Raw genomic sequence first — 25,640 nt, 5'->3', positions numbered from 1 at the left:
GATATAGAGCCGTGCATATACAAGTATGTGCCCACAAATACTTTGGTCCAATAAAAATTAGTTTGAAAATCTGTTTTTCAGAGTTCTGTTCAAAGAACACTCAGAAAAGAAAAATGACGTGGAGGCTACCCTCAGTGCACAGGTGTGTTTAACACACATGCTAATCTGCACCACTGGAAATGGACTCCAGAAGTTTCCAGGTTTCCAAAGCCTCCATGAACAAACAGTGATGAGTGCACAGATGTCACCGTTCTCCCCAGAGTGCCCAACAATGTGACTCGTCCTTTGGGGTTGGATCCAGATGGGCAGGTCTTAGAATTGGGGCCCAGGGGGAGAATGAAGGGTAGGTGTGCAGAAGCACATTTACATCAGACCCACTTTTGGTGACAGAGAATCCACATAACTGCTCCAGGATGGTGGATCCCTAACCCTCAGCAGGGACTCCTCCAGAAGGAGGGGTTGTGTGTGTGGCAACAGGCCTGAGCCCTGGGGGACCTGGCAGACATGTGGCCTGGGTGCCCAAATGGTCCTCTGCATGTGACGTGTATACAGGTGGATATACATACATACACACAGAAACATGGTTCTTGTATAATCCTTTCCCCCACTCACGTATTTTCTGTTCCTTTTTTTTTTTTTTTTTTTTTTTTTCCAATGTTTTATTTATTTCTAGGAGAGAGAGAGAGAGAGACAGCGCGAGCAGGGGAGGGTCAGAGAGAGAGGGAGCCACAGACTGAAGCAGGCTCCAGGCTCCGAGCTGGCAGTCAGCACAGAGCCCGACGCGGGGCTCGAACCCACGAACCGCGAGACCATGACCCAAGCGAAAGTCGGCCGCCCAACCAACTAAGCCACCCAGGCGCCCCTTTCTGTTCCTTTTTTATGACACACTGGGCCCTGAGCCACAGAGCCTGAGGCCCCAGGCTGGAGACCCAGGTCTGCCACTCAGCAGCTCCATCCGCTTGGCTCACTTCCCCAGGGTGGGGTTAGAGAGTGCGGCTCCTCTGGGCTGCTGTGGAAAATGAGGTCGCCCACAGCAAGTAGCAGAGAGTCCCATGTACATAAGTATCTGCCACTTTGGCAGGAGTGGTAGTTTCTGGCTTTCTTTCCTACTTCAGAAGTTCTCCTATTTATTGAATTTATGAAATCTTGGGAGTATCATCTCCAAGGAAATGTCTGTTAACTGGTGAAATGACAGAGCAAGGTGTCTGCAAGATGGCTGCTGGTGGAGAGGGCGGCTGGGATGGGGTGTGAGGGAGGGCAGGGACAGGCCTGGACTCTCTCAGGTGGGGCAGGGAGGGCATTCAGGAGTCTGAGATTTCCCCCTGCGAGAAGCCGCAGGGGCACCACCAGGGAGGGCCTGAGAGACCATGGAAGCTGGCCCTCCTCTCCTGCCATAAGTACACCCAGGGGCCCCGTACCTGGGAATTTCCGGAACCACCTGTGAAAACAAAACACCCAGCTGTGCTCTAGTCCCAGCCCCTTGGCATTTCTGCCATTTCAAAAAAGCTATTACTACCCAAGGGGCTTGGCTGAGCTGAACTGCTTCTGGCCTGCTTCCCTGATTTCCAGCAGTGCCCCAAAAGTGGTGCCTGCCTCATAGGGTCATTTGTATTCCCAATTTGTGTCTCAGACTCCCAGGGATAAGTCCCACGACCCAGTGGGGCTTCTTTTTGATATGATCATGACCTTTGTTAGGACATGCTGGGGCTCCCTCTCATGTAATTATTCCCTCCTGGAAGCAGGAAAGAGATTGCTGAAGAACACCCCACTCCCCACAACCCCAATCTCCTTCCAACCTGAGAACGTCCATGTATCCAGAACCAGTTCCATACTGAACTCTGAACAAGAGTGGGCAAATTTTTTCTGTCAAGGCCCAGATGGTGAGTGTTCTTTAGCTTTTCGAAGCCCATTTGCTGTCATACTGCCAAAGCAGCTCAGGTAGCAGGTGAATATGTGTGTGTGAGATCGCCTAGCTTCAGATAAAGCTTTATTTACAGAAACAGGGTGGGCTGAGCTGGTGTAGCTACAGTTTGCTGGTCCCCTGCTCTAGGACAGGAGGAGGCCCAACCTCCCAGCACCTGGAGTGCAGCGAGGTCAAAGCATGATCAACGTCCAACCTCCAAATCTATCTGCACAATGTCAGAGAACACAGAGCTGGAGATCCTCATGAGCTGGGTCCTGCCCGGAAACCTAGGATGTTCCCAAATGTGGGGCCTCTGGGTCCCATTTTGCCTGTGAGTTAAACTTCTGAAATGGAGTGTCTCCCGAGCTGGTGGGCCCAGCAGAAACGTGGACGGTTAGCCATCACCCATGGATGGGAGACATGACACCAAAGAAATGAGGTCTTTAGAAGAGTGACCCCCTAAGCCAGCTCGCTCACCTCCCCACACCGTCAGGGACTCCCTCTGTGAATCACCGCACACCCCAGGTCCCATGCTTACCAAAGCTGCACAATTCCCAAGGTTCTTTTATAGCTTTTACCTAAAGTTTCTTTCTCTTCTTACTTCAGTTTGAGTGTTTTCTATGAAGCTATTTCAAAGAACAAAAAACCCTTCTATGGGAATGCTCCCTGAGAGCCTGCTTACTATCTAACAGATTAATTATCTGAAGTGGTTTTTAACCTTTTCTTAAACATAATTTTTCTAACTTTTACTAAAAGTGTACTCTGGGGCACCTGGGTAAGTCGCTTGAGTGTCTGACCCTTGGTTTCAGCTCAGGTCATGATCTCACAGTTCCTGGATTGAGCTCTGTGTCGGGCTCTGTGCTGACAGTGCAGAGCCTGCCTGGGATTTTCTCTCTCCCCCCTCTCCCTTGCACATGTTTGTTCTTCTCTCTCTCTCAAAAAAAAAAAAAAAAAAAAAAGTACTCTGGAACCTCCTTAAGACTGGTTTGAGAAAAGAATTTAAGTGGTTCTTCAAGCAGTTTGAACCCCCATGTCAGGTAGGAAACACCTTTAAATTAAATAATAAACTCTTCTGTGGGGCCTTGGAGGTAGAGTCTGAAAACCAGAGTTTCACAGAAGAGTTACTGTGCCTGGAAAACAAATGAAATCACACAGAATGAGCAGACACTGCTGTACACATAAGACAACAGACTAGTTCTAGTAACTTGGCTATACCCTTAGACTTGGCTCTGACAGCCACTGTCCCACCAATACCATGTATATCAGTCAAGGTCAGAGAGAGGGAGAGTTGACCATGTTGCTTCTGTCACTATGGTCTGGGAGCCAGGGTCTGGTTTGATGCACACCAACATTCAAGCCTGAGCATGCACCTATGGTTCCTGTAGGTAGCTGCTTCCCTTGCTTTATCTTTAAATGTTTAAAAATAATAAACACATAGCTTTACACAAATGGAGAACCCAATGAACATGAAATTCTAGCCATTCAGCCAAATTTATTTCTGATCCCAACAGCAGCATTCCAAATGGATGTTATTTTGCATTTCTCCTTTTCCCTACTTGCTGCTGTTGGGTTTACTCGCTGAGTGCAGCCTGCACACCATCACTTAAAAACAAAGGCAGGGAATGCTTCTCTGCTAATGTAAAGTCTCAGTGTGTCCCAGAACGTCCCAAAGTGTGTTAAGATCCTTTGGCTTTTCGACAAGCAGGCTGGGAGGGGTCAGCACGCAGGAGGGGAGGGGACAAGGACATCTGCTGTGACACCATACGGCACTACTGTGGTCCCATTTCTCCCAGCACCACACCTGTTTGCTCTTTGGACCTTGGACGTGTGCACCCCTGACCTCGCCTCTGTGGCCCAAGTTCATCAGTACTCCACCACCACTGGCCACTCAGAGTTGTGCCTCATGGAACAGGTTGTGTCTCCTTGTTGCCCGTGTATGTAGTGCACAAGCTCGGTGAGAGCAGGGGCCTGGTGCCTTCAGGTCATCTTTAGGCCTTGTGTTAGTGCCTGGCACACAGTATGTGCTTGATAAATGGTTCTGAATGAATGAATGAATCACTATTAAAGACTCGGAATGCTTCCCAGCTACTGTGAAATTATAAGGCGCAGTTGAAAGCTGTAAAACGCTGTGAAGAACACCACCCATCCTATTTATGACAGGAAGTACTCCCCTTTCTTCTCAGTCCTTTTGATTTCAAAATTGACTGTTAAAGAGAAAAAGGTCTGTCTATGGAACATGATCTGGGAAACCCATTAAACCTCATTTAGAGTTCCATTTTGTATCTGTAAACAGAAAGACCAAGGCTCATGGCTTTTGGAAGTTAGTAAGTCTAACACTGCAATAAATGAACCTGCTTTTTCAATTTGTGTCTGAAATTAGATTTAACTTTGCTTTAAAGTGGCTTTACTGCTGGTGAGGAAGGCTGCGCTGCAGTGCACCGGCCCCAGGACAGGCGGCATCTCCAACCAAGGTTCTGTTCAAGGGCCGGATGGGCCTCATCTGCTCACCCTCACGAGAAAAGACTGAAGACCACTCAGGCGCGTGGCCCTCAAATCAAGGCCCCCAACATTAGGGTCGGGATTCTAGCACTTCTCCTTTTCTCTTGAAGAGCAACAGTCTTTGTTATTTTTTGAAACAAAAAAGAATGAGAAGTTGCTGCATTTGCTGTCACGAAGTCAGGTGGGCAGATTGCTCTGCCCCGGGTAAAGGGACCATGCGAGGCCTCAGAGGCTCAAAGCTCTTTCTCGGGCTGGTGCTGACCGTCACGCTCTGGTTATGTAAAAATGGTCATAACTGGTTACAGCCAAATACAACTTGCGCTGCGGCAACATGCAAACTGGATCCTTCGGGAGGGCAGCCAGGACCCCACACTTGACATGTCCGTGGAGAGCAACAGGGAGGATAAACGTATGACAGACAGCAAAGATTATAAAGGAGGCAGCCTTATTCAGAGTCCTCTCCGGCAAGTTCTAAGCCTTCTTCCTTCCCCTGTGGATATGCTATTTCTCAGAGTTGTTATTAAAAACAACCCAAGAGTTGAGCTGGGGAAGGCTGTTTCAGCAAAGGGCACTCCTTCAGGCCGCCAGGTTCCACCAGTGCCTGTGGCCGCCGGTGCTCAGCATGGTCCCGCTGCTTCTCCCTACAGAGGGGCGAGACCACTGGTCCACAGAGCATGGGTCCACGTGGCTCAAGGCTGCAGTGCAGCAACACGCAGACAAAGCAGCTTAGAAGAGTCCATTTCAATGCCACCCCATAAAGTTTAGCTGATCTTTAAATTTCACACACTGACACACACGAAACGCCATCATTTGCATATAAATGAAGACTCTTAGATTTTTAAACAATTTAAATCCAATATCATTTTCTCTCTTTGCCATCAGGTACGGGCACAAGCATTCACACATAAGAGGCACATGCCGCCAGGAACCTGTGTGGGATCCACAGAGCACTACCCCCTGCCCGACAGTGTGCTGTGTGTGGTGGTAGGTTCTGACAGCTCGAAGGCCAGACCAACCCAACTCTCAACTCCTGATGTGCCATGGACCTAGAGAACAAGGAAAGTGTCCAGGCAGGCGCTGGAGGGAAGAAAAGCAATCTGGAAAAGTGGCACAAGTAAGCCCTCTATTTTAGGGTATTTATGGGACACTTTATGTGTGAATATGGCTCAGTTTATAGTTGTGGGGGGGAAATGGCAATGTTCATAGACAATGTGGTACTTTTTCAGTGTGGATTTCAGCACAGAAATACAAAAATATGTCAACTACTGAAGGTAGAAAGAGCCCAGAAGCACGAACAAAACCCCCTAGTGATGAGCCCTTTAAAGACAAAATGGACATGAGCTGTAGCTGGGTTTTGGGCTCTACCAAAGGAGCATTAGGGCAATGTTATCTGTAACCCCAGAAAATGTGTTCATCTCTGTATCTTGCTGAGAAAATCTGTACAGACAGGAGAAGTACATAGCAAGATTAGATGATGCCCCTTTAAAAAGCCTTTATACCACAGGACCTGCTGCTGAGTGCCAAATGGCCAAAAACAAAGAACTAGAAGGGACTAGGAACTTTTCTAATCAAGTCTGGGTGAGCCTATGGCTAAATGCCCCTCTAATAAATGTTCTTTTCCTTTTTCTTCTTCTATTTACAGATAAATTATAAATATTATGAACTGACTTTAAGTGTTTATTTAAATGGTCCTTCTAAGAAAAACTGAGACTATGCCATTAAGTGGCTCATTTTTTTCTTTACCTTCATCATTTAATACCTATTTGAGCGGCCCCAACAAGCTGTAACAATTCAAGGTAAATAAAACACCACCCCTGCCTTCAGGAACGGAGAGGAATATTCATCTAAAAAATGAAAGTTTTTTAACTCTGTCATTTTAGATCAGTTTTTGAAAAATTCTTTTATCAAAGTACAGCAGGGGAAACTAGTCATTGCAAGATTTCCCCAGGAAAATTCTAGGGGCACTGAATTGAATAATCAAGAAAACTGCAAGACAGACAGACCTATAGAGATCTTTCTGACTTGGAAGGAAATGTTCTAAAACATTGTTTCATAAACCAAATACAACAAACAAACAAACTAAAGAATTATATAAGAGCTCTGTTCTTTCCCACATCATAAAAGACACAAAGTTTAAAGACAGGTATATCTAAAGCAACTAAAGAAAATTACCCTGATCTCTTTTTTCAACCTGTACCCCGCCCAGCTTTGAAAACTAGAGAAGGAAATACGATGTGTGTCAAAGGGGCACCCGAGTGCCCCCCACAAGCAGGGTCTTGGCTTTCTTAAAAGTAGCTGTTAACTCACACTATTTACAGCTCACATCCTAAAGTTCGGGTACATTAGCATTTGACCTCTTGATTTGCCTGAGCAAATCCTGAGCTTAACCACATCAAGGGGCCACCAAGCCAGACCCCTTGTCCCTGCAAAAAAAATTGTGACAAAACGTCCAATGCTGGATACGACAGGTGCCAACCTGTTTTTCTGGAAGCTCCCATCCTGTATCTTACCCTGGAAAACCATCTCAGCAATTGTTACCACACACTGCTCTCCATAATGGTTTCTTTTTTTAGGTTTAATCCCAAAACTGCCTCGTGGGGATCTGCGCCAGGACGGTGCCTCCTGACAATGCTGGCTGAGGACCTGGGGAGGTCCCAGGGTATGTGTACAGCGAGAGCAGCCTCTTGGGAGAGAAGAAGGAAGGAAGAGGGGCAACTGCGGGGCTGGGGCACACGGAGCCCTGGCACTGGTCCTGTCCGATGTCCCTGCACCATGCTGCTCTCTCACACGGCACCGGGATTACAGGACATGATGTCAGCAAGGCCATGACATCTGCCTTCACGCTGCTTAGATTGTGCATGGAGCCGGACCAGAGAGGAAGGAGGCACGGAGTTCCGTGGACTGCATTTTAACAGATGCAACTGACAGAGCAGCCTGAGGTGGCAATAAGCCCGAAGTGATCACATCTAACCTCTCCTCTAAACTGTTCTGTGTGGAAAACAAAACAGGAGTGCTTTATTTATTTTGTAGCTGGAATACTGCGGGAAAGCAAGCAGCCTAGTAAAAGGGTACTGGGAGCTCAGCATGACAGGGAACAGCCCTGGAACAGACCTGAACAGTGCAGAAGATGGTAACCCTGGATGGAAGGAATGTTAGCATTAAAAGGAATAGGCAGAATCACAACTATGGATCAATTTTGGAATTCAGAGATATAGCACCTGACTAAATTTTATTCTCTGCTCTTTTAACATGTCAAGGTCTCCAAATCATGAAATTCTCTCAGTTCATAGAAACTATGCTTTGGGTCCAAATGAAGTCAGAAATGGGCACCAGAGTTGTCAGACCCTTGCATTCCTGGAAGCATCCTGTCTACCTCTGGACTTCAAAGAGAGGCTGTCATGTTTTCTGTTCAAGCATACAAAGAATTCTCTTAGTAACGATGTATTCAAATACCTGCCCTTCCTGCATATGTGAAGCCCACCATGGGAGAGAGTTCAAGGGCTCTTCAGCAGGAAAGAGAGGAAAGGCAGGATTGTGGGAAAGGCCTGCAGGTTGGATATTTTTCCATTTGCAATCAACCTTGAACGTGTCCTCTTCAGAGCAGAGCCCACAGATGCTGGCAGGGCTTTTTCTGTGCAGTAGTGGTAAAACAGGTTCGCCCTTCTCTGCTAATCTGTTTCCTCGGCTTTACTTGCTACTACTACTTTAGTCATAAGTTCCTTCTTTCTCTTCCCTGTGAGAGGCTTTGTTTTCACGTCTCCCGAGGTTACAGTGTTTGGAGCCTCATGAGTACAAATGACTCAGGACGGCCTTTACATGTTGTTAATGATCTTTCTAGCTCCTCCATGTTGTGTTGTAACCATTCGTCAGACGCTTTAATAGCTGAGAGGAAAAAACTCCCTTTTCTGAATCGGTTGGTACTGCAGAGCTGAGGTTCTTCAATGGGTGACTCTGACCCCCAGGAGACACTTGGTTATGTCTGGAGACATTTTTGATTGCCACATCTGGGGGTGGGGGGGTGGGGGTGGGCAGAGCGCCCGNTGGGCAGCACTCCTGGTAGCATCCCATGGGTGAAGGCCAAGGATGCTAAACTTGCTGCAGTGGCCAGGGCACTCCACAACAGAGAGTTCCCAGTCCAAAAGGTTAGGAAACCATGATTCAGAGCCAGTTCCCCCCAGGCCCACCACACCCCCAGATCAAGAATTCTATGACTGGATGCTTATAGGCTCCTAGTGGTTAGGTGACCTATGCTTCTTTTCTCTCTTTCTCCCCTGACAGATTAAAGGAAGGAGAGAATACAAAGATTGTTTCAGCTAAATAAGAAAACTTGACCATTTCACAACAGATGAGGGACTGAGAGTCTTACATGAACACACATTACATTAAAGCCATGGATGCTCACAGACGCTTTCTCATATCATGTTGGTGGTGGTCCCGTTTACAGCTCCACTTTAATCCCAAGGAGATGGAGGCCCAGGATCTTCGTCCATGGTCCGCAGGGCAGAAGCAGGGGAGTTGGTGAGGACCCTGACAGCCTCTCACCCGGCACTTTTCAAACTGTGGCTGCCACCCATCTGGTGTGTCATAAATTAAGTTTATTGCATCACAATGCACATTTTAAAAGAAAACAAAAAAGGAAATGATAGAAAATGTAAGAGTAAAACTGATTTTGTGAAAGTCTTTTTGCCAGGTAGCTGTGGTCATCAAAGCCGAACGCCTACAGTCCAGTCGCGGCAGCAACTGTGCAGACAGGAAGACAGAGCCCGGCAGGGTGACGACGTGGCTGCAGTCACCAGCTTCTTGGGGGCCTGGGACTCGAGTGCAGCTTGTTTCTAAGTCCATGCCTTGGCCAGTACCAGGTGCTCCGCTGGGGTGTTAAGAGGAGATCACGGCATGGAGAGCGGCTCCTGAGGCTTCCATTCGCGTGGCTGGCCATGAGGGCGCGCCCAGGGAGACTGGAGGGCCGGCGCCCAGCTGTCCCACTCCCGACCTAACCCGGGAGACCTCTTCTTTCAGCCTTCGGTACTTCCCCAAACACAATGAGGGGAGGAGCTGACGCTGGTCATGGCCTCTCTCAGAGGATTAATTTTCTGGCTCAATCTACCAACTGAAGCACCAGGGCAGAGCATGACACCTTGAGGACCTTTCAGACTTATGTCCTCCACTCTCACCTAAGCCAGATAAGACACTGAGTTGCTACTTCTGAATTTCCTGAAAGTTCATCTGAGGCATGCCTCTAATTTTGTAGTGCTAAGCTGTAGTCTGTAGAAAGAAGTTAACTTCAAGGTCAGTTGTGGGGCTCTTGAGGGAGAAAGGTCCCAGAGCCACGTTGCGTGATTCCTCACCTCACTACCACAGCAGCTCTTCTTACACTTTGGAGAGACCTGCCAAAGAGGGCAGGCAAGCCATCACTTAGAAAGGAATCTTAGAAAAGATCTTTTGTTTCAAGAATCAGTTAAACTTGTATTTTTAAACTTTCATAGCTCTTTATTTGGGCCAATATGGTCAAAAGTGTAGACAACATATTTCTGTGAACTAAGTTTCCCCTCCGCTCATGTTCCATCCTAGTGAAAGCAGCCCCACAATAAGGTTAGTAGTTTTGGTAGTTAAGGATGTAGCAGATGGGTGACCCTTACACTCAGCGATACTTCCCAGGCTAAGGAACGCAAACATTGCCCCACCACCCAGTGCCCCACGTTTCAGATGGTGGCAGGGAGAGTAGGCAAGCAAGGCACAAAGTGGCCTAGGAGGATACCCATGACTCTGTCCACTTTCCGACCACATTTGTCCTCTGGTGCTCTTCTTGTAAGACTGGGAGCAGACCTGTGTATTCATGCCACAGGTGACATGACCACATGGAAGCCAGGGGGGGCGCATAACCTGGACCAGTGTTCAGGTGGCCGACACCCACCAATCTAACCTATAACACACTGGTGAGCAGACTAGGCACCACACTCAGAAACCCTGACACACAGAGCAGACGCTCTACCACAGGTGACACACAGAAGCGGCACAACAGACACCGAGACTGAGCCACCTGGAGAGAGCAAGGAGACGTAGACTTCCTTGTGGGCCTACCCTAGGCTGCCCACACACAGGGAAGGAAGGAGGGAGGGAGGGGCCAGGGTGACAGCAAAGAAGCTGAAGCAGCTACTGAACGGAGGGGCCCCATTTGTGGCAGGACAGGTGAAAATCTCCTGGTGGGATGCGTCAAGAACGTACTGTTCTGGCAAAAAAGGAGCGCTGCAGCGATCAGGGGCATGAGCAACTGAAGACCCCGCTGCCACGAGCTGTGGAAACACCATGGCAGCAAAACACAGGGCATTGGGCTCCCTTGTCCAAGATGACTTTATGTGTAAGCTTTCAGGAAAAAGGCCTGTTCAAGAAAAATAAGGGGAGACACCTTGGAAACATGGAGGATGACACTCCATCCTGTAGGCTAGAGAGCTCGGCAATCCCTGGGGCTCAAGTCTTGGTCCTAAGGTCCCAGCGCCCTGAACAAGGATGAGGGGGCTACAGCTCACACTGCTCCCTCCTGAGAAAGCCCATCCAGAACCCTTTCCCACAGGTGTGCTCCACACACAGCCTGCCACACTCCAGTAAGGTCCGCCAGCTTCCCACTGACTGCTATTTACTACATGTCTAAGAGCCCCGATAACAACTGAAGAGGCCTATCCTTGTTTGTTTAGGTCAAGGAGAAGCACTGAGAATAAAGTCAGAATCCTCAAGCCCTTCCAACCAAAGATCAATTCTTTCTCCCATGAAATGTTCTGTCACTTAAAATAAAGGCAGATGGTTATTCAACTAAATTCCTGCTAATCAATGTCACAAGAAATCACACTAAACTAATGAAGTTTCTAGAAAACACCCTGGTTGGCCAAAATCCTGTTGCTTTTCTGGTACTGAGTGACATTTCAAAGAAATTTCACAGTGAGACAAGCTGTCAGTATAACCAACTACATGCCAGGACCTCAGAAAACCTGGGGAGGGGACGAGGTGAGGGCACATTGTCAGGAAAAAAAATTCCAACCGTGCACCACGGCCCCAAAGCCCTCCTTGATCTGGCCCCTGCCCACTCCTGACCTCGGCCCTGCAGGTCCCGGCACAGGAGTCAACCAACCCTGGACAAGGCAGGCCAGTTCAGCCTGCAGCTAGAAGTGGTATGTATGCTTTAAAGCAGTTTTTAAAAAGAACAAAAAGAATATCTTGGGACACGTGATAATTACATGAAATCCAAGCTTCAGGGTTCATAAACAGTTTTACCAGCGTACGGCACAGCTGTTTGTTTATGTACCGTCTATGGCAGCTTTCACACTACAACAGCTAAGTCGAACAGTTGCAAAAGAAAGAGTACGGCCTGAAATATTAAGTATGTCCTTTACACAAACAGTTTGCTGACCCCTTTCCTATCACATGCCCAGTTCACACCTTTGCACTTGCGGCCACCCTTGTATGGAAATTACCCCTGGCCCCCTGGCTTGATACGGCCAGTTCCTTCTTGTCCTTAGGTCCTGGTTCAAATGTCACTTTCTCTGCATGGCCTTTCCGGAGTGCTCTACCTAGAGACACCTAGCTGAGCTCCATCCTGTGTATTTCCTGCAGAGTTCTTCCCTGAAATGGTCTTATTCATTTACTTATGAGCTGTCTTCCCAGAAGAATATGAACTTCCTAATGATGACCCTCGCTTGTCATGACCATCGCTGTCACCCTGGTGCCTGGTGGAGCTAAGTATCTAAGATGTGTATGCAGGGACTGCACTAGTTATATAAACGGAGCAAAGTAGGCCTCAGGCCTCAGTCTCCCGCCAGCAGAGAGCCAAGCTGAAGAGCCTGCCCTGGCCTGAGGTATCTTGGTTTCTAAGTTTTGTGAGATATTATGAAATAATCAAATTAAACCTGTCACACTTCTCATAGGTTTAAGAGATAACAACTGTGTTGAGCTGTAAGCAAAGAACGTGATGTGTTTTATGCCAAAAGGAAGGGGGGAAAACAGGGTCTCCCGCCTCATGGCTTCTGGGGGGAGAGTGACAGGTGCCCGGCGCCTGCAGTGACCTGCCTGCCCTCGCCTGTCCGCTGCTGGTCACAGGGGCCTGGCATTTCAGTAGCATTCAGCTCTGATTAAAACATAACCTCATGCCTATAAATAAAAACGTCTTTTAAACACTAATTAAAAATAACAGGCTGGCATTTGGAAACTCCCATAAACAAAAATCTAAGAGTTGAAATAAACAGCAACAGTTGCATGTTTGATCTGTGTTCAGGTGGGGAAAAAGCTACAGGTGTCTTCCCTGGAGTTTTCCATCAACTCCTGAATTTATGCGGCTTTAAAATGCTTAGTAATGTCCATCTTACCTTTTAATCTAACAATGAGTGGATTTTCTCAATGTAATCCATTTTAATGACTCTGTAATTAGTTTTAATAATATTTTATTTAACCCAACATGTCCAAAATATTATTTTGACATTGTATAAAACAAAGAAGAAATTATTGAGATAATTTGCTTTTTTATACACTACACCTTCAATATCCATGGTGCATTTCATGCTCCCAGCATGTCTCAACTCACGAGCCATGTATCCAGTACTCAAGAGCCACACATGCCTGAAGGCTGACATGCTGGACTGGATGGTTTTTAAATGTTCAGTTATTTTAACCAAACACAAACCAGACTTACTTGCGTTTTAAGAGTTTTACATAAAAGAGCTTTTCTCTTTTTGACTGCGTGCTTGTTTTTTTCTTCAGATGACTTAACACAATAAATATTTACTATTTTATATGTACAAAAACTCCTGGAATTCATCTTAGGATTCACACCGCATTCTTGACAATAAGCTAAAAGACATTATGAACCACATCATATTACTTTCCCACAAGCATCCAATTTTGCTTTTCAAGCCACGGCTGTTAAGATTTAGTTTTCATTTCCTTCACACATGGCTCCTTTCCTGTCCTAACTGAATGCAACCAAGGAGCTCTGGCACATCTGAGCCAAGCTTCCTTAAATGTGCAGCAGGAGGGCGCCGCCATCATGCACAGAACGGCCGCCTGAGTTTATAATTCAGAAACACTGCACTCTGTCTGCTCACCCCTTTAGGAGACTTATTCCATCTTCATGATTTGAGAAGTAAAAGGGGAAAACTTAGGATACCCTGGTGAAACGAGGAGCAGAGGCCCCCTGCTGGAGCAAACACAACCAGGGCAGCAGCTCACACTCGGCTCAAAGCACCTGCTTGTCACTCATAAGCACAGGGCACGGACGCTGCTAATGGAAACAGCAGCTTCAGGAGTGTGGGTGGGATGGGACTACCGTTCTTCACCAAAAGCAAGGGCCCAACGTCTAAACTCCCAAGAGCACTCCTGGTTACCTCGGCATCCTGCTGAGGGAGGCGATATGTCCTCTCAAGGCTTTGCAGAGTCCGGGGGTTCAAAGTCTTCTGCTCCAAGAGATGCTCCAGAAGCAAGACAAGCTGGTCTGGAAGGAGCTAAAGGCAAAACCAAAAAGCTTGTGAAAAGACTATAGACTTGACCTTGGTAAAACCTCAGGGCTTACACTGTGTTCCCAAAGACAGTGCATTCTGGGGCCTGATTAAACCCCATTCTCCATGGCTTTTCATGTCAGTTCTATATTTAGAGCAGATGAAAAGATCTGGTGTTTATCTTTTTATTTTTAGGTTGTACAATGTGATTTTTTTAAAGGTATGCAACATGATGACTTAATACACATATACACCGTGAAATGACAAAAACTATACTTATCTTAATAAAACAGTATCATGGTTTATTAAATTTTCTTTATGGCACATATATGTCAAAAAATGCCATTTAACCTAAAGATTCAAGAAGCCATCTGATATTAAGGAGCGGCTTTCAGATTTCCTTCGTTACCTCCTGAACGTTGCAAATGTACACCCAGAAATAAAAGAGCACGTAATGAAGAACTATATCTCACAATCCTCCATTATAAAAATTATAAGTTTATTATTCTCTCAAAAAGTTTAAAATGATTGTGCACATAATTTTACACATGTATGTATGTGTATATATATAATCACACACACACACACCACACAAGGTCACCTTTATTCCTGAGTTTTTCGTAAGGATAGGTTAAAAAATGGTGTTTAATACTTACAGGCAAGGGGAGGATATTTTTATATGACATAAAAACAAAAAATAATTTGGGAGCAAACAATATTTGTGAAATCCAAGGAAAACTGTCTTATTCACAACTGAACGGCACACAATGCCTACATCAGCCCTGAAACAGAGCAGTGCTCAAACAAAGGAGGGAAAAATTTATTTCAGATACCTCTTGCAGGAACTGAAAAATATCCATTCTAAAGTCAAGTTAAAAAATCATTATTATGAACTCTATTACTCTCTACATTAAGCTGTCCTCCCTCCTTGCTTGCGGCCAGATAATCCCTGTCAGTGGACTCCATTTTGTAGGTCTGCAAGTCAATGCCAGATCAACACAGCACATTCATACCACCACCTGGATGGTAATCCCCACTTTGTTACTTAAGAAGAAAATTTAAAAATCACAGGCTTCTCTTGCTCCCTCTCTACCTTTTTGCCCCTAAGTGGCACTCCACCCCACCCTCACTCCCAAACACCACACACACGTGCCCAAAATATACATGGAGGAAAATCGAGTAGGCTTCACGCACAATACTCACCAGGCAATTCCACAAGGAAAGCATTTCCTGTATTTTCTCACTTTGCCCTTCTAAGTGGTAATAAAACTCCCACTTTCCTACAGATAGACACGGAAGCACAACACTCGATTCCTCAGCCTTTGTATTTTATAACAGCACTTTATCCACCTTAGAGTCATGCTGTGGACCCTCTGTCGGGCTGACAGGATCGAAACAAGGTGCCTTCAGCAAGAACAGAGGGTTGAAACCAGCACTGACCTGTGAGGTCCTATAGGAAGACTCAAAGAATAGCTAACACTTAATTTTCTTTCATTATTAAGTCATGTGCCTTTAAGATGTTCTAAGCTATCAAATCACTACATAACAATCAGGAACAAAAATCCCAGTTTTTCATTTTCTATAGTTCCAGACACATGAGACTTTTATATTTTCAAAAATTTGTTTCTAAAACAGCCCAAATCCAGGGCTACCAGCCTCTAGGGAGCCTCCTCATCCACCAGTTCATACCACGAGCAATCTTCTTAGGCTCTGCATGCACCCAGGCTTCGTCAGGCCTCCTTCCCACCCACAGCAGGGTGCACCTTCCTCTCTGGATTCTTCTTCCCTGTTCTAAGAAGGGCCCTTCTCTGGTGGAGGCTAATCCTTCGGCTCTGGCCTTGAGTACACCCCTCAAGTCGCTTTAGGTCAATTCCTCAATTCCTCAATTGTCCTCTCTGAATCCTCTTCAGAGAGCTGGCCTTTCTGCCCCATCAGGGTTCCCACCCCCTCACTACTTTCCTTTCTAAAGTGTGCCCCAGCGGCCCTTACCTGGCAGTGACCTAGCCTGGCATCTGACTCTGTGGGGGCTGTGGTGGGGAGAGCCTCAGACTGACTCAGGGGCCCATTTAGCCCTGCACACACACACACCCTCCCCCCCCACAAAAGGCACATCCCAGGAGCGACGGCTTCATATTGAGGCCACTCTGGATGCAGGAAAAGGGCTTCTGGGGAAGGGCCTACCTGATAGCACGTAGAACACCCATCAGCTGTGGGTGGGGGACTTGTTCGCTAACTAAACACAGCAGAAACCAGCCCTGCCAATTTGCAGAGTTAGAGGGAAGGCAAGAGTAGGAAGGAAAGCATCTCCTTATTATGTGCCCGCACGTACAAAGAGGCCTATTGTTACAGCTCAAGTCTGGGATTTGGTTTAAACTATAGAGACCCAAGGAAGAAAAAACCCTTGAGTAAGACAAGTCACTTGGTCCTTAACTTACCCTTAACTGGGTTTAACCAACAAACACAACTCCAATTTACAAATGAAGAATTACTAACATGTGAATCTATCAGGATATCTGGATATCTTTTATATCTCTTACAGTTTTCTTCTGAGCAGAAAGGTCACATGTCCACACAGAAACAAAACCACAAGGATCACAGAGTGTTTTTGTCCTCTCCAAATTTTCCACGAGTGACAGAAAAATATTTAAAGCCAAGCCCCCTGCTTTAAGACAGACAGTAGAGATGGATGGGTGTGTGTGTGTGTGTGTGTGTGTGTGTGTGCGTGTAACCTTCAGGAGAGCAAGCTGCACACCCAGCCAGGGAGCACCCCTTGCTCCCACCCCCACTGATGAGAGAGCCAGCAAGGAGGGACCACAGAGAGACCGGAGACCATTCCTCCCTAACGCTTGGAGACCTGCGAGTCCTATGCTTCGAGATAGACTCTTCTAGATGACTCTCCCTGAGTAAACAACCTGTAGCCATCTGGCTTTCAACTGTAGCTCTTTTAATTCACCAGGAAAACTTCAGTTTCTAAACAATGGGAAAAGTACAGAAAATCAGGAATCAAATGCTACTTCAGTACACAGACAATAAAACTGATTCAGGGTCTTTCATTCACAAGTAAACATGACATAATTTTTTACATGACATTACAGACCTTGAAAAGAGGATGATAAAGCAAAAATGTGGTAAGTTGTTCACTTTAATACAGTACATTTCCTTTCGTAAAATAAACATTTACTCCCTGTAAAGCCACCCTACAATGAAAAAGAAGTACTATGTAATAAAGCAAAATGTTTGCACAGCAGTGCAGAGCACTCGTACTCAACCAATGCAGCACAGGGCACCACCCGCCCGGCAGCTGGAGCAGCAGCAGTGGGAAATGAGTGGGTCACTCCACTCCCACCCACGTAGAAATCAAATTAAATTTCACATGACTTCTGGGCCAACTGTGTTTTAATACAGCAGTACTGAGAGCTTCTGTTGCACTATGAAGTAATTAAGAAAAATAAAGTACGTGTTTCAGAGCGTTATCTCCTGAGAAAGCAGCTCCTCTAAACATTCTGAAAAGAACTTGCCTTTATTTCTGAGGGTCTAATGGTGCTCACACCCACAGTTCAACAGTGACAGGAATGGAAGGTCCTTTCCTTTTGCACAAACAAGGAATTCATGATGGGGTGATTATTTTATCCATGGGGAAACAGGCACGGTATTTTAAAAATTCATCTGTCTCAGAAACTTAGGCAAAATAAGACTATGGGTGTCCAAGTCATGTGCATACTTTGTGTGTGAAAGAGAACTTCAGAGCACTGTCAAACTTACTCAAATACAAAAAATAAAATGCTAAAGGGGGTCAACACAAATGCTATTTGTTAAGGAATGAGAAGTCTGTACTCTTGTTTTAAAGAGGGAGGATTCCATAGCTGCTAATTACCTAGAAATATACAAAGAAAAAACGAGTCTACCTGGTATTTTCCCAGTCAACTTAAGAACTGAGGCAAAGCCACAAAACTCTGAATGGTTTTAAGGAGTTTCCACACACATATTTCTTGGAAAGAAAATATGGAATTTCCAAACCCACCCTCCTAGTCCACAAGCAGCACAAAGCAAACCCTGATTCTTCTAGAAGCCCCTTACTGCTGTCACAGGGACATCAGTCACTTCTGGCTCCCAGAGGACCACCCACGCAACTGAGCCCCTCCACCATTTCTTCCATTAGCAGGATGCAGAAAAGGCCAGCTCACATCCTAGATCAGAAAATGTCACCAACGCATCCCACTACTGACCTTCCAGAGGCAGGAACCGACACAAGGAACCCAGTGCCACCAATGTCCAAGTCCCACCGCCTGCACCCCTTCAAAAGGAAGACACCTCCCCTCACGGCCCAACCGGCCGGGCTGCAGCCACACACGCACGCGGAGGAAGTCTCTGAGAGGCTCCCAGGCAGAGAACGAGCCTGGGACTAAGGCAGCCGCCGACTGACAGTGGCGTGAGTTCTATTATTACCCCATTATCACTCTGGATCTGTGCCTAAATGAAGCATGCTTCCTCCCTGCTGCATTTCCTTTTATCCTGGCTGGAGACTAAAAGCGGATCAATGGGGGCAATACATATGATGTCACTTCAATTTACAGCAACAACCTCCCTCCTTCAGTCTGTCTGAAATACACGGTAAGATCAATTCTTCCCAAAAATGGTTAAAAAATGCTTAGGGAGCATTCTTCTTCCAGAAAAGCATTCTCGGCTATATTTGTCTATGTTACTACGGCAGGAACTGTTTACACTGAACAAAAACAGAAGAAATGGGGGAGGGAGAAAAATCTCAAATTCTCCTGTATGCCGGAGACTTACTGGCTGAAATTCAACAGAAACAGGGTCCAAACCAGAATTGAAGCTGTTGACCTTTCAAAGTCACAGGCTTTGGGGCATAGGGGACAATAGAGACAGAAGCTTTTGGATTAAAAAGGTAATCCCACAGATGTAAAAAGTCATTTTTGTAAGATTTCCACTAAATTCCTTTCCACTCTTCCCAGAAAACTCACACCACACTATATAGCCTCAGGTGCCCCCACAGTCCAGAGCGAGAGAACATAGAGTGCCCCTTCATGCACTTTTCTCATTAACGGCACAAGGGACTGCCTACAAGATACAAGACGGAGCCTTCGCTCAAGTCCTCTTTCAGAAGGTGCTCTGATCCAAAATAAAACAAAATAAGTAAAAAAAAATCTCTAAGCTGTATAAATTTTCATAAGATGGTTTTTGGAATTGGGGTAAAATTAGGATAGAGTAAAAAAAAAAATCCTCAGAACTTTTATAAAGAGTTCTCCTTCTCTACATGCCAAAAAGACACACAAAATCCTAAAAGTATCAGAACCCTGGAGAAGCTGACCTTACAAACCCCAAACACTGGCTAGGATTATGGTCTTCACGTCAGTGTTCGTATATAATCTTCCTTCATCTGTCACTTTTTAAAAAAATTTATTTATTCAAGAGAGAAATAGCACGTGTGTGTGTGTGTGTGTGTGTGTGTGTGTGTGTATGAGCAGGGGAAGGCAGAGAGACAGAGAGAATTCCAAGTAGGCTCCACACTGTCTCAACAGAGCCCAACACGGGGCTCAATCCCATGAACTGTAAAATCATAACCAGAGTCGACATCAAGAGCAGACACCCAACTGACTGTGCCATTCAGGTACCCAGAGGGGTATAACTTTCTTCGTGATAAATGTTGTTAGGTGACAAAAATGAATTATGTAATAAGATTTATATAGGCAAGTCTCCGTCTAAGAGCTTTTATCAACTAAGGTATCATGATATAATTAAAATATTTCTGGTTTAAACTAGTAACTTGTGTAGAGGAAAAACAATCGGCTTGAATTGATACTGAAAAACTAAAAGCAAAACCTACAAAAGAACAACCATCGTATACATGCTAAAGCAAAAACTGAATCCATTCTAAAGAGCTGCCAAATTAAAGAAAAGTCATAGTTCATATTATACTGGGGACAAATTTGATTTACCAACACATGAAAGTCACCAAATAATTAAAAGTGAAAATAATTTCCTTTAAAATAAAGAAAGCAATCTATCTATAAATAAAAATTCATGTAGCACAGTTCTGATTATCAGACATCTTTAAGGGAGTAGGTCTGTGGTCAAATTTTAGTAAGAAAATTTAAGCAGAAGCAACTATTCATATAATTCATTTCGTACTGGAAAAAAAGCATATTTACTACATATTTGGGAAACAAAAATACAGTAATTCCCCTTGTACACATTTCTTGCCATCTTACCATATTATGGGAACAGTTCCATTTTATTTTTTTTTTAATAGCTGCATACTACTCCATTGTGTGGTTATTTCCCATGGCCACAATCTGGTGTACAAAACCAGCGGACGTTCTCACAACAAAGGTATTTGCATGCTGTACTTTAGGGTCATAAAGTAGTATGCAACTAGAATTTTGAGTTAGAAAATATTACTATTTATAAGTTAGGAACTCTAGCTCATAAAACACATGCTCTTATTCAAGATAAAGACATCAGTTACTCAATACAGTATTATTAATTTAAGTGAGGCAATTAATTCCAAGAAAAGAAAAAGATTTCTGTTAAAAAAACAACCTGCAAACGCAAGGAAAGTCAGAAGTTTTCTCTGATACTTTCCAGTGTTCCAAATTCTTTAGAAAGCTTTAACAAGCCCTACATGCCACTGTTGTCATGGCAGAGTGAATAGACTGCATCACTTAGGAATTTATAGTTTCTTCTTCATGAGTGAGGATTTTTTTTTTTTGAGAAGCCTAAAACTGAGATCAGAAATGGTCATCCTGTGCCCTCTGTGGTCACTGATTTGGCATGTTCCTGGGTAGGGAAAACAGACGTGAAGATTCTAAGCACTGTGGTAAAATTCTGGGAATTTTCAATGTGAATGTTTTCAAAGATTTATTTTCCAAAATGTATAATGCCATTAACATACACATGGTTATAAAAGCTGCAAGAGGACTGCATATAGTTTAAATAATATGCTTTGTGTCAGACAACATAAAACCTAGATAATACTTTTATAAAAGTTGGGGAAATTAAGTTAGCATATGAAAATGTGACTCCTATATAATGTGAACACATGAGAATGACTTACGCCAGTAAATTATATCAGATACTATTTGCTAGTGATGGTGTCTGTTTTAGTCTCTGTGAGGTCACTTTTGGAAGTACCAAAACTCACCCATGGCTCAAAAGTACAGTACATGAACTACTTGATCCTTTCCCTTTCTTCTGCTTCCAGCGAAGTGAACCATTTTTCTTAAGTCCAGTCAAAAAACATTTCCCAATTTACTTAATAAAGAGAAGATCTACTTTATGAAAAAATTCAATACCGCTATCTAACCTAAGCACTGAAACGCATAAATGATGAAGAGCACGTGCTCTAACAAAGCGCTGAGCTAGCACCTGGAAACTGGAGGCTTCTGTAAAGAGGTTCAGTCAGTACAGGGATTCAGTGCGGAACCCACAGCACTGGTGTCACCAGAAACCTGTGGGTAACCCTCTACTCTTAGTCATAACAATATTTGAAAATAACACATATCTCAAAAGTTCTGATTTCAATGTTTCTATATAAAGATTAATGCTAACACCATTAAATATAAGACATTAGTTTTATGCAAGCAAACTGCTGGAATTCTACAACTTACAAATGCTTTCCATATATAAGGCATTGCATCAAACAGCTGCATGCTCAGATTTTTATGTTGTCATTTACAACACAAATGAACTATCAAATACATTTAATTTTTTCCAAAAGAAAAGAGCAAGTTAACAGTAATTTCATTCAAACCCAGAATTTTCTTAACTTTCTCTAACTTCCTACATTCCCCCTCAAACGTCAAAATCAGTCTGTGGAATATCATTTATTACAAATTAAATACTTTAGTAAATAACTATCAGCTTTAATTCTCCTCTTTGTAACACTTGGTTGAATATATTTCATGTAGCCCTATGTTCCCGGTAAAGAGTGATCCATGTAACATGCACAAAAGGTATTCATAAGTACAAATATGTAACCCTTAGGCACATCTGGTCTAAAAACATATTTTTTCCTCTATGGAAAAACATGTATTTTCCCACTTCTTTCGGACTGGAACCCAATAGTGCTCATTTCTTGCACCGTCTACCCCAAGCATGACATACACGTTTTATCAAATTTAAACAAAGGACTTAATGTCCAATGTAGTAGGTGGAGTAATATAGTAAAAATGACAGCAGAATGGTTGTCAGTCAATGATTTGGTGATTTAAATCTATTATAAAAAAACTTATAGCTATCAATGAAAATTCTAGCCAGGAGTGATTCTCATGTCTAAACTAAAACAAATCAAAAAAATACACACATTCAAATACAACAATTTAGAGAGTTTTTAAAAGCATTCTGTATAATAATAGATGTGGTAGCAGATTCTTAAATGGTAAAAATAACTCTTCAACTGTAATCGACCATATTCAATGAAATGATGGCTCTGTAATGTTTTTAAAGAGCTAATAAATAAGTTGTATGAGGAGTTGGCAATAACCCTCTTTGCTCTAAGTGCAAAAACTTGATAGTATCTCTAAGAGAAACCTGCCTTTCGCTTTCCAGTCTCCTTGTTGAAACTTGCTATACAAAATTTTTTTTCACATTATCAAAATTACCTGCCAAAAAGAAAGTAAGCCACAAAAGCATTTTAGACACAATGATACTAACAAGACAAGAAAACAAGAAGCAGGAGGAGGGAGAAACCAAGTCAACCTCCGGCCTCGGCTTACACACCGACTCAGCAGGCACAGATGGACACACACGCTCATGTTTTTAAGTGCAGAACATAATTTATAAACCAATTTCATTCTTGGGTGTTTATTCTGGTCTAGAATGCTAACATTCCATTACTCCTAGTTCCTGCCCTTTCTGCTTCATAGGCATGTAGTCAAAACAACAGAAATATCTTTTATTTTAAATAGACTTAATTTTCTAATACTCTTTCTATATTTTCTACCAAATTCAAACTAAGCATGAATTTAGCCACATGCCTACAATGTGTTATGGTTTCTGTCATAAGGCTGACAAGACACACATCCCTAAATACATGTATGGCCAACCACAAGTAAGGAGGCCTTGTGGGGGTGGGAGGCGGACAAGGGTGGGGAGTCAAACTGCATGAATGATTCTGGGGCAATAAAACAAAAGTTATTTGTACTCAATAAAAACACACTGAGAGTACGGTTCAATTGACTGTCCAATGTCTCAGGGTTATTTCACAAAACAATTTAATGTATATAAGGCACACAAGTCACATTTCAATCAAATTCTGTACACTTCTGGATTCAAGTCCAGACATTTTATATCCACGATTAACTCTGAAAAGTTTTATGAAGAACAAAGGATGAACTGGTTAAGGGTCACTTTGACGCAGCAGTTCGTATTCTTGAAAAAGATATGGACTTAAGAACTTCAAGAGAAAGAAAGGTAGAGAACAAGTTTCACATACTTTCAAGAAATGTTTACTCCACTTTTAACTTCTTTTCCCTCTCCTCCATGTTAACACTAGCTCACCTGAGGAGAATGACCCTCCTAGAGGTCAGTGCTCAGTATAAAGAGAAGTGGCTGCCTTGTGGTTGCACATCACGTGAGAAGGTGAAACAGTGAAGGGGAAACAGAACAATAAAACCACACAGACATCATGGATGCCAGATTTGTTTACCGCAAGTTGCATGCTATGTACAAATGCTGAAGTAATTCATGAATTAATGTACTTCCCATCACAACAGAAACTATTCCAAACAAAACAAGGAGGTTAAAACAATAAATTTAATAAAAATGTTCTTTTGGAGCAAAATGTCCACTTTATCTCTAGGAGAGTTTACACTATAATCTTATATCTACTGTGAGCTCCAGCTGGGACTTGCTGCTCCCCCAACCCCCAGGGGGCAGCCTGAAGCTGATACGGGAACAGGAAATCTGAAATGCGGCCTTGTTTCCTGCCATGGAAATATTTTCTCATCTGAATTCAAGTACTTGAAAGGCAATCCAACAGAAGCAAAGTCCTCAAAAATACAAACAGATATTTACTAACCATGGATCTAAAATTCTGTTAGGTCAGAGACTTTTCTAATGGGTGTTGAATGGGTGTTGGCCCGAACATGATTGAATCCACAATGTGCTTTCTAGTGGCAATCTAAAACCTCAAGGATGTGCAAGTTATTCCTAATAGATTCCTAAAGAAATTTTTTTAAAAACCTGAAGTTTTGTATTTTCCTTTATTTATGTATAATGTGCTCATGTAAAAAAAAATCAGTATTATTCTACTGGAATAATACATTTTAATAGACAGAACTTTTGGAAGTTACAGAAAATGTTAAGACATTTCTAAGTTTTCTGATTATTTAATTTCAATGGAAAATAGTCCATTGAAAAGCAAACTTTCCCTTCCCCTTAATATCCTAAATTATCTGTATAAGTTAATTTGGAATTTATCTTTACCAAAAAAATAAATAAAGAGATGACAATGGAACAGTTTTCAAAAAAATTTTTTCTACAGAATTAAAACTAAAAAGAACTTTAAAAGATAGTATTTACTCTCAACATTTTAACATAATTTTTGCTACTTTCCTTTTATTATATCAAAGTTACAACACACCAATTATAATTTACACATTCTATATCAAAGTAAAGCTTGCCTTATTTAAAATAAATTAATTCAAAAAACCAGTCATCACAGACTCCCCCAAAAATGAAAAAGAAAAATGGATACACATATTTTTAGTGACTAAATGCAACCTTACAGGTTGAGAACCATTTCTCCTCTGATTTCACAATGTCGGATCTCATCTCAGAACTTTGTAAGTAATAGCTGAGACAGACCTAAAAAACAGGCTGCGCCTTCCTGGGCAACCCAAACAAACTTCTCTTTAGAGTCAACATTTAAAATGCAGGTTTTTAAAAATTGTTTGTGGTTAGCTGCCTGGCATTAAGTCTACATTTCCATCCAAGAACGTCTGCTAGGAATTAAGACCAAAGACCAGAACTCCTCTAGATCAGCACACACCCTTGACAGAAGACGAAAAAGAACAGTTCTCGAGAGACTTAAGTTGCTCTGCAGAACATTTCTAAAGAAGGCTCCAGCCAGAAGCAGTAATTTTTGTTACTCTTTTCCTGATGGATTTGTCCTTTAAATGAGTTTTCTTGTGTGCATCCGAACGCACTTGTTTAGTCTTTTTTCCTTTGAAGACTTGATAAATATAACCCACCAAAAATTACAATGCCGACGCAGGGGCCATCGAACACACTCTGAAAGTTAAAATGTTTACAGCGACTACAAAAGCAAGAAAAACAAAGGCAACAGCCCGTCAGAAGCACCCTACAGTATTTCTGAAGGCAAAGGAGAGCTCCCATTCACATCGAATGGGATCACCATGGTGGTGGGAATGCAAACTCCATAGAATGGGCTGTTAGCTCTCGGCAAATAACCGCACGATTATTAAGCAGAACGATAACAGTGAATCAAACGTGGCTTTCCTTCCCGCTAACGCTCCTTTGGTGGAAAAACTGAGGTTAAAAGGAGGAAAACAAGAAGGGATTTGGTTGAAGGAGAGAAACACTCTACTTCTCCTAACGAACACAGCTGACGGCCGCGGGTCCCCGCAGCTGTCAGACGGGCCGGGCAGCCGCGGGCGGAGCCGCCGACCTGCAGGGGGGAAACGCCTTACTTACTGAGGCTCCTGTCGGGACGCGGGCCGGAGCCAGGAGTCCGCTCCGACGGGTCCCGGCGCCGGCTGATATCTCCCACGACCGCCCAG

General features: G+C 43.7%; 1 protein-coding gene across 1 annotated transcript in view; it reads right to left on the bottom strand.

The window, feature by feature from the left end:
• AOPEP (aminopeptidase O (putative)) overlaps positions 1-25,640 on the bottom strand; it is a 340,941-nt gene that overhangs the window by 9,142 nt on the left and 306,159 nt on the right. Inside the window, exon 15 of the mRNA XM_077749551.1 lies at positions 13,768-13,884. Within this exon, the coding sequence (XP_077605677.1) occupies positions 13,768-13,884 (117 nt within the window). The remainder of the gene's footprint in view (positions 1-13,767; positions 13,885-25,640) is intronic.

This window comes from Crocuta crocuta, unplaced genomic scaffold (assembly GCF_008692635.1).
Source record: "Crocuta crocuta isolate KB4526 unplaced genomic scaffold, BGI_CrCroc_1.0 scaffold99, whole genome shotgun sequence".
Taxonomy (NCBI): Eukaryota; Metazoa; Chordata; class Mammalia; order Carnivora; family Hyaenidae; genus Crocuta; species Crocuta crocuta.
This window is presented reverse-complemented; position numbering and strand designations above follow the sequence as displayed.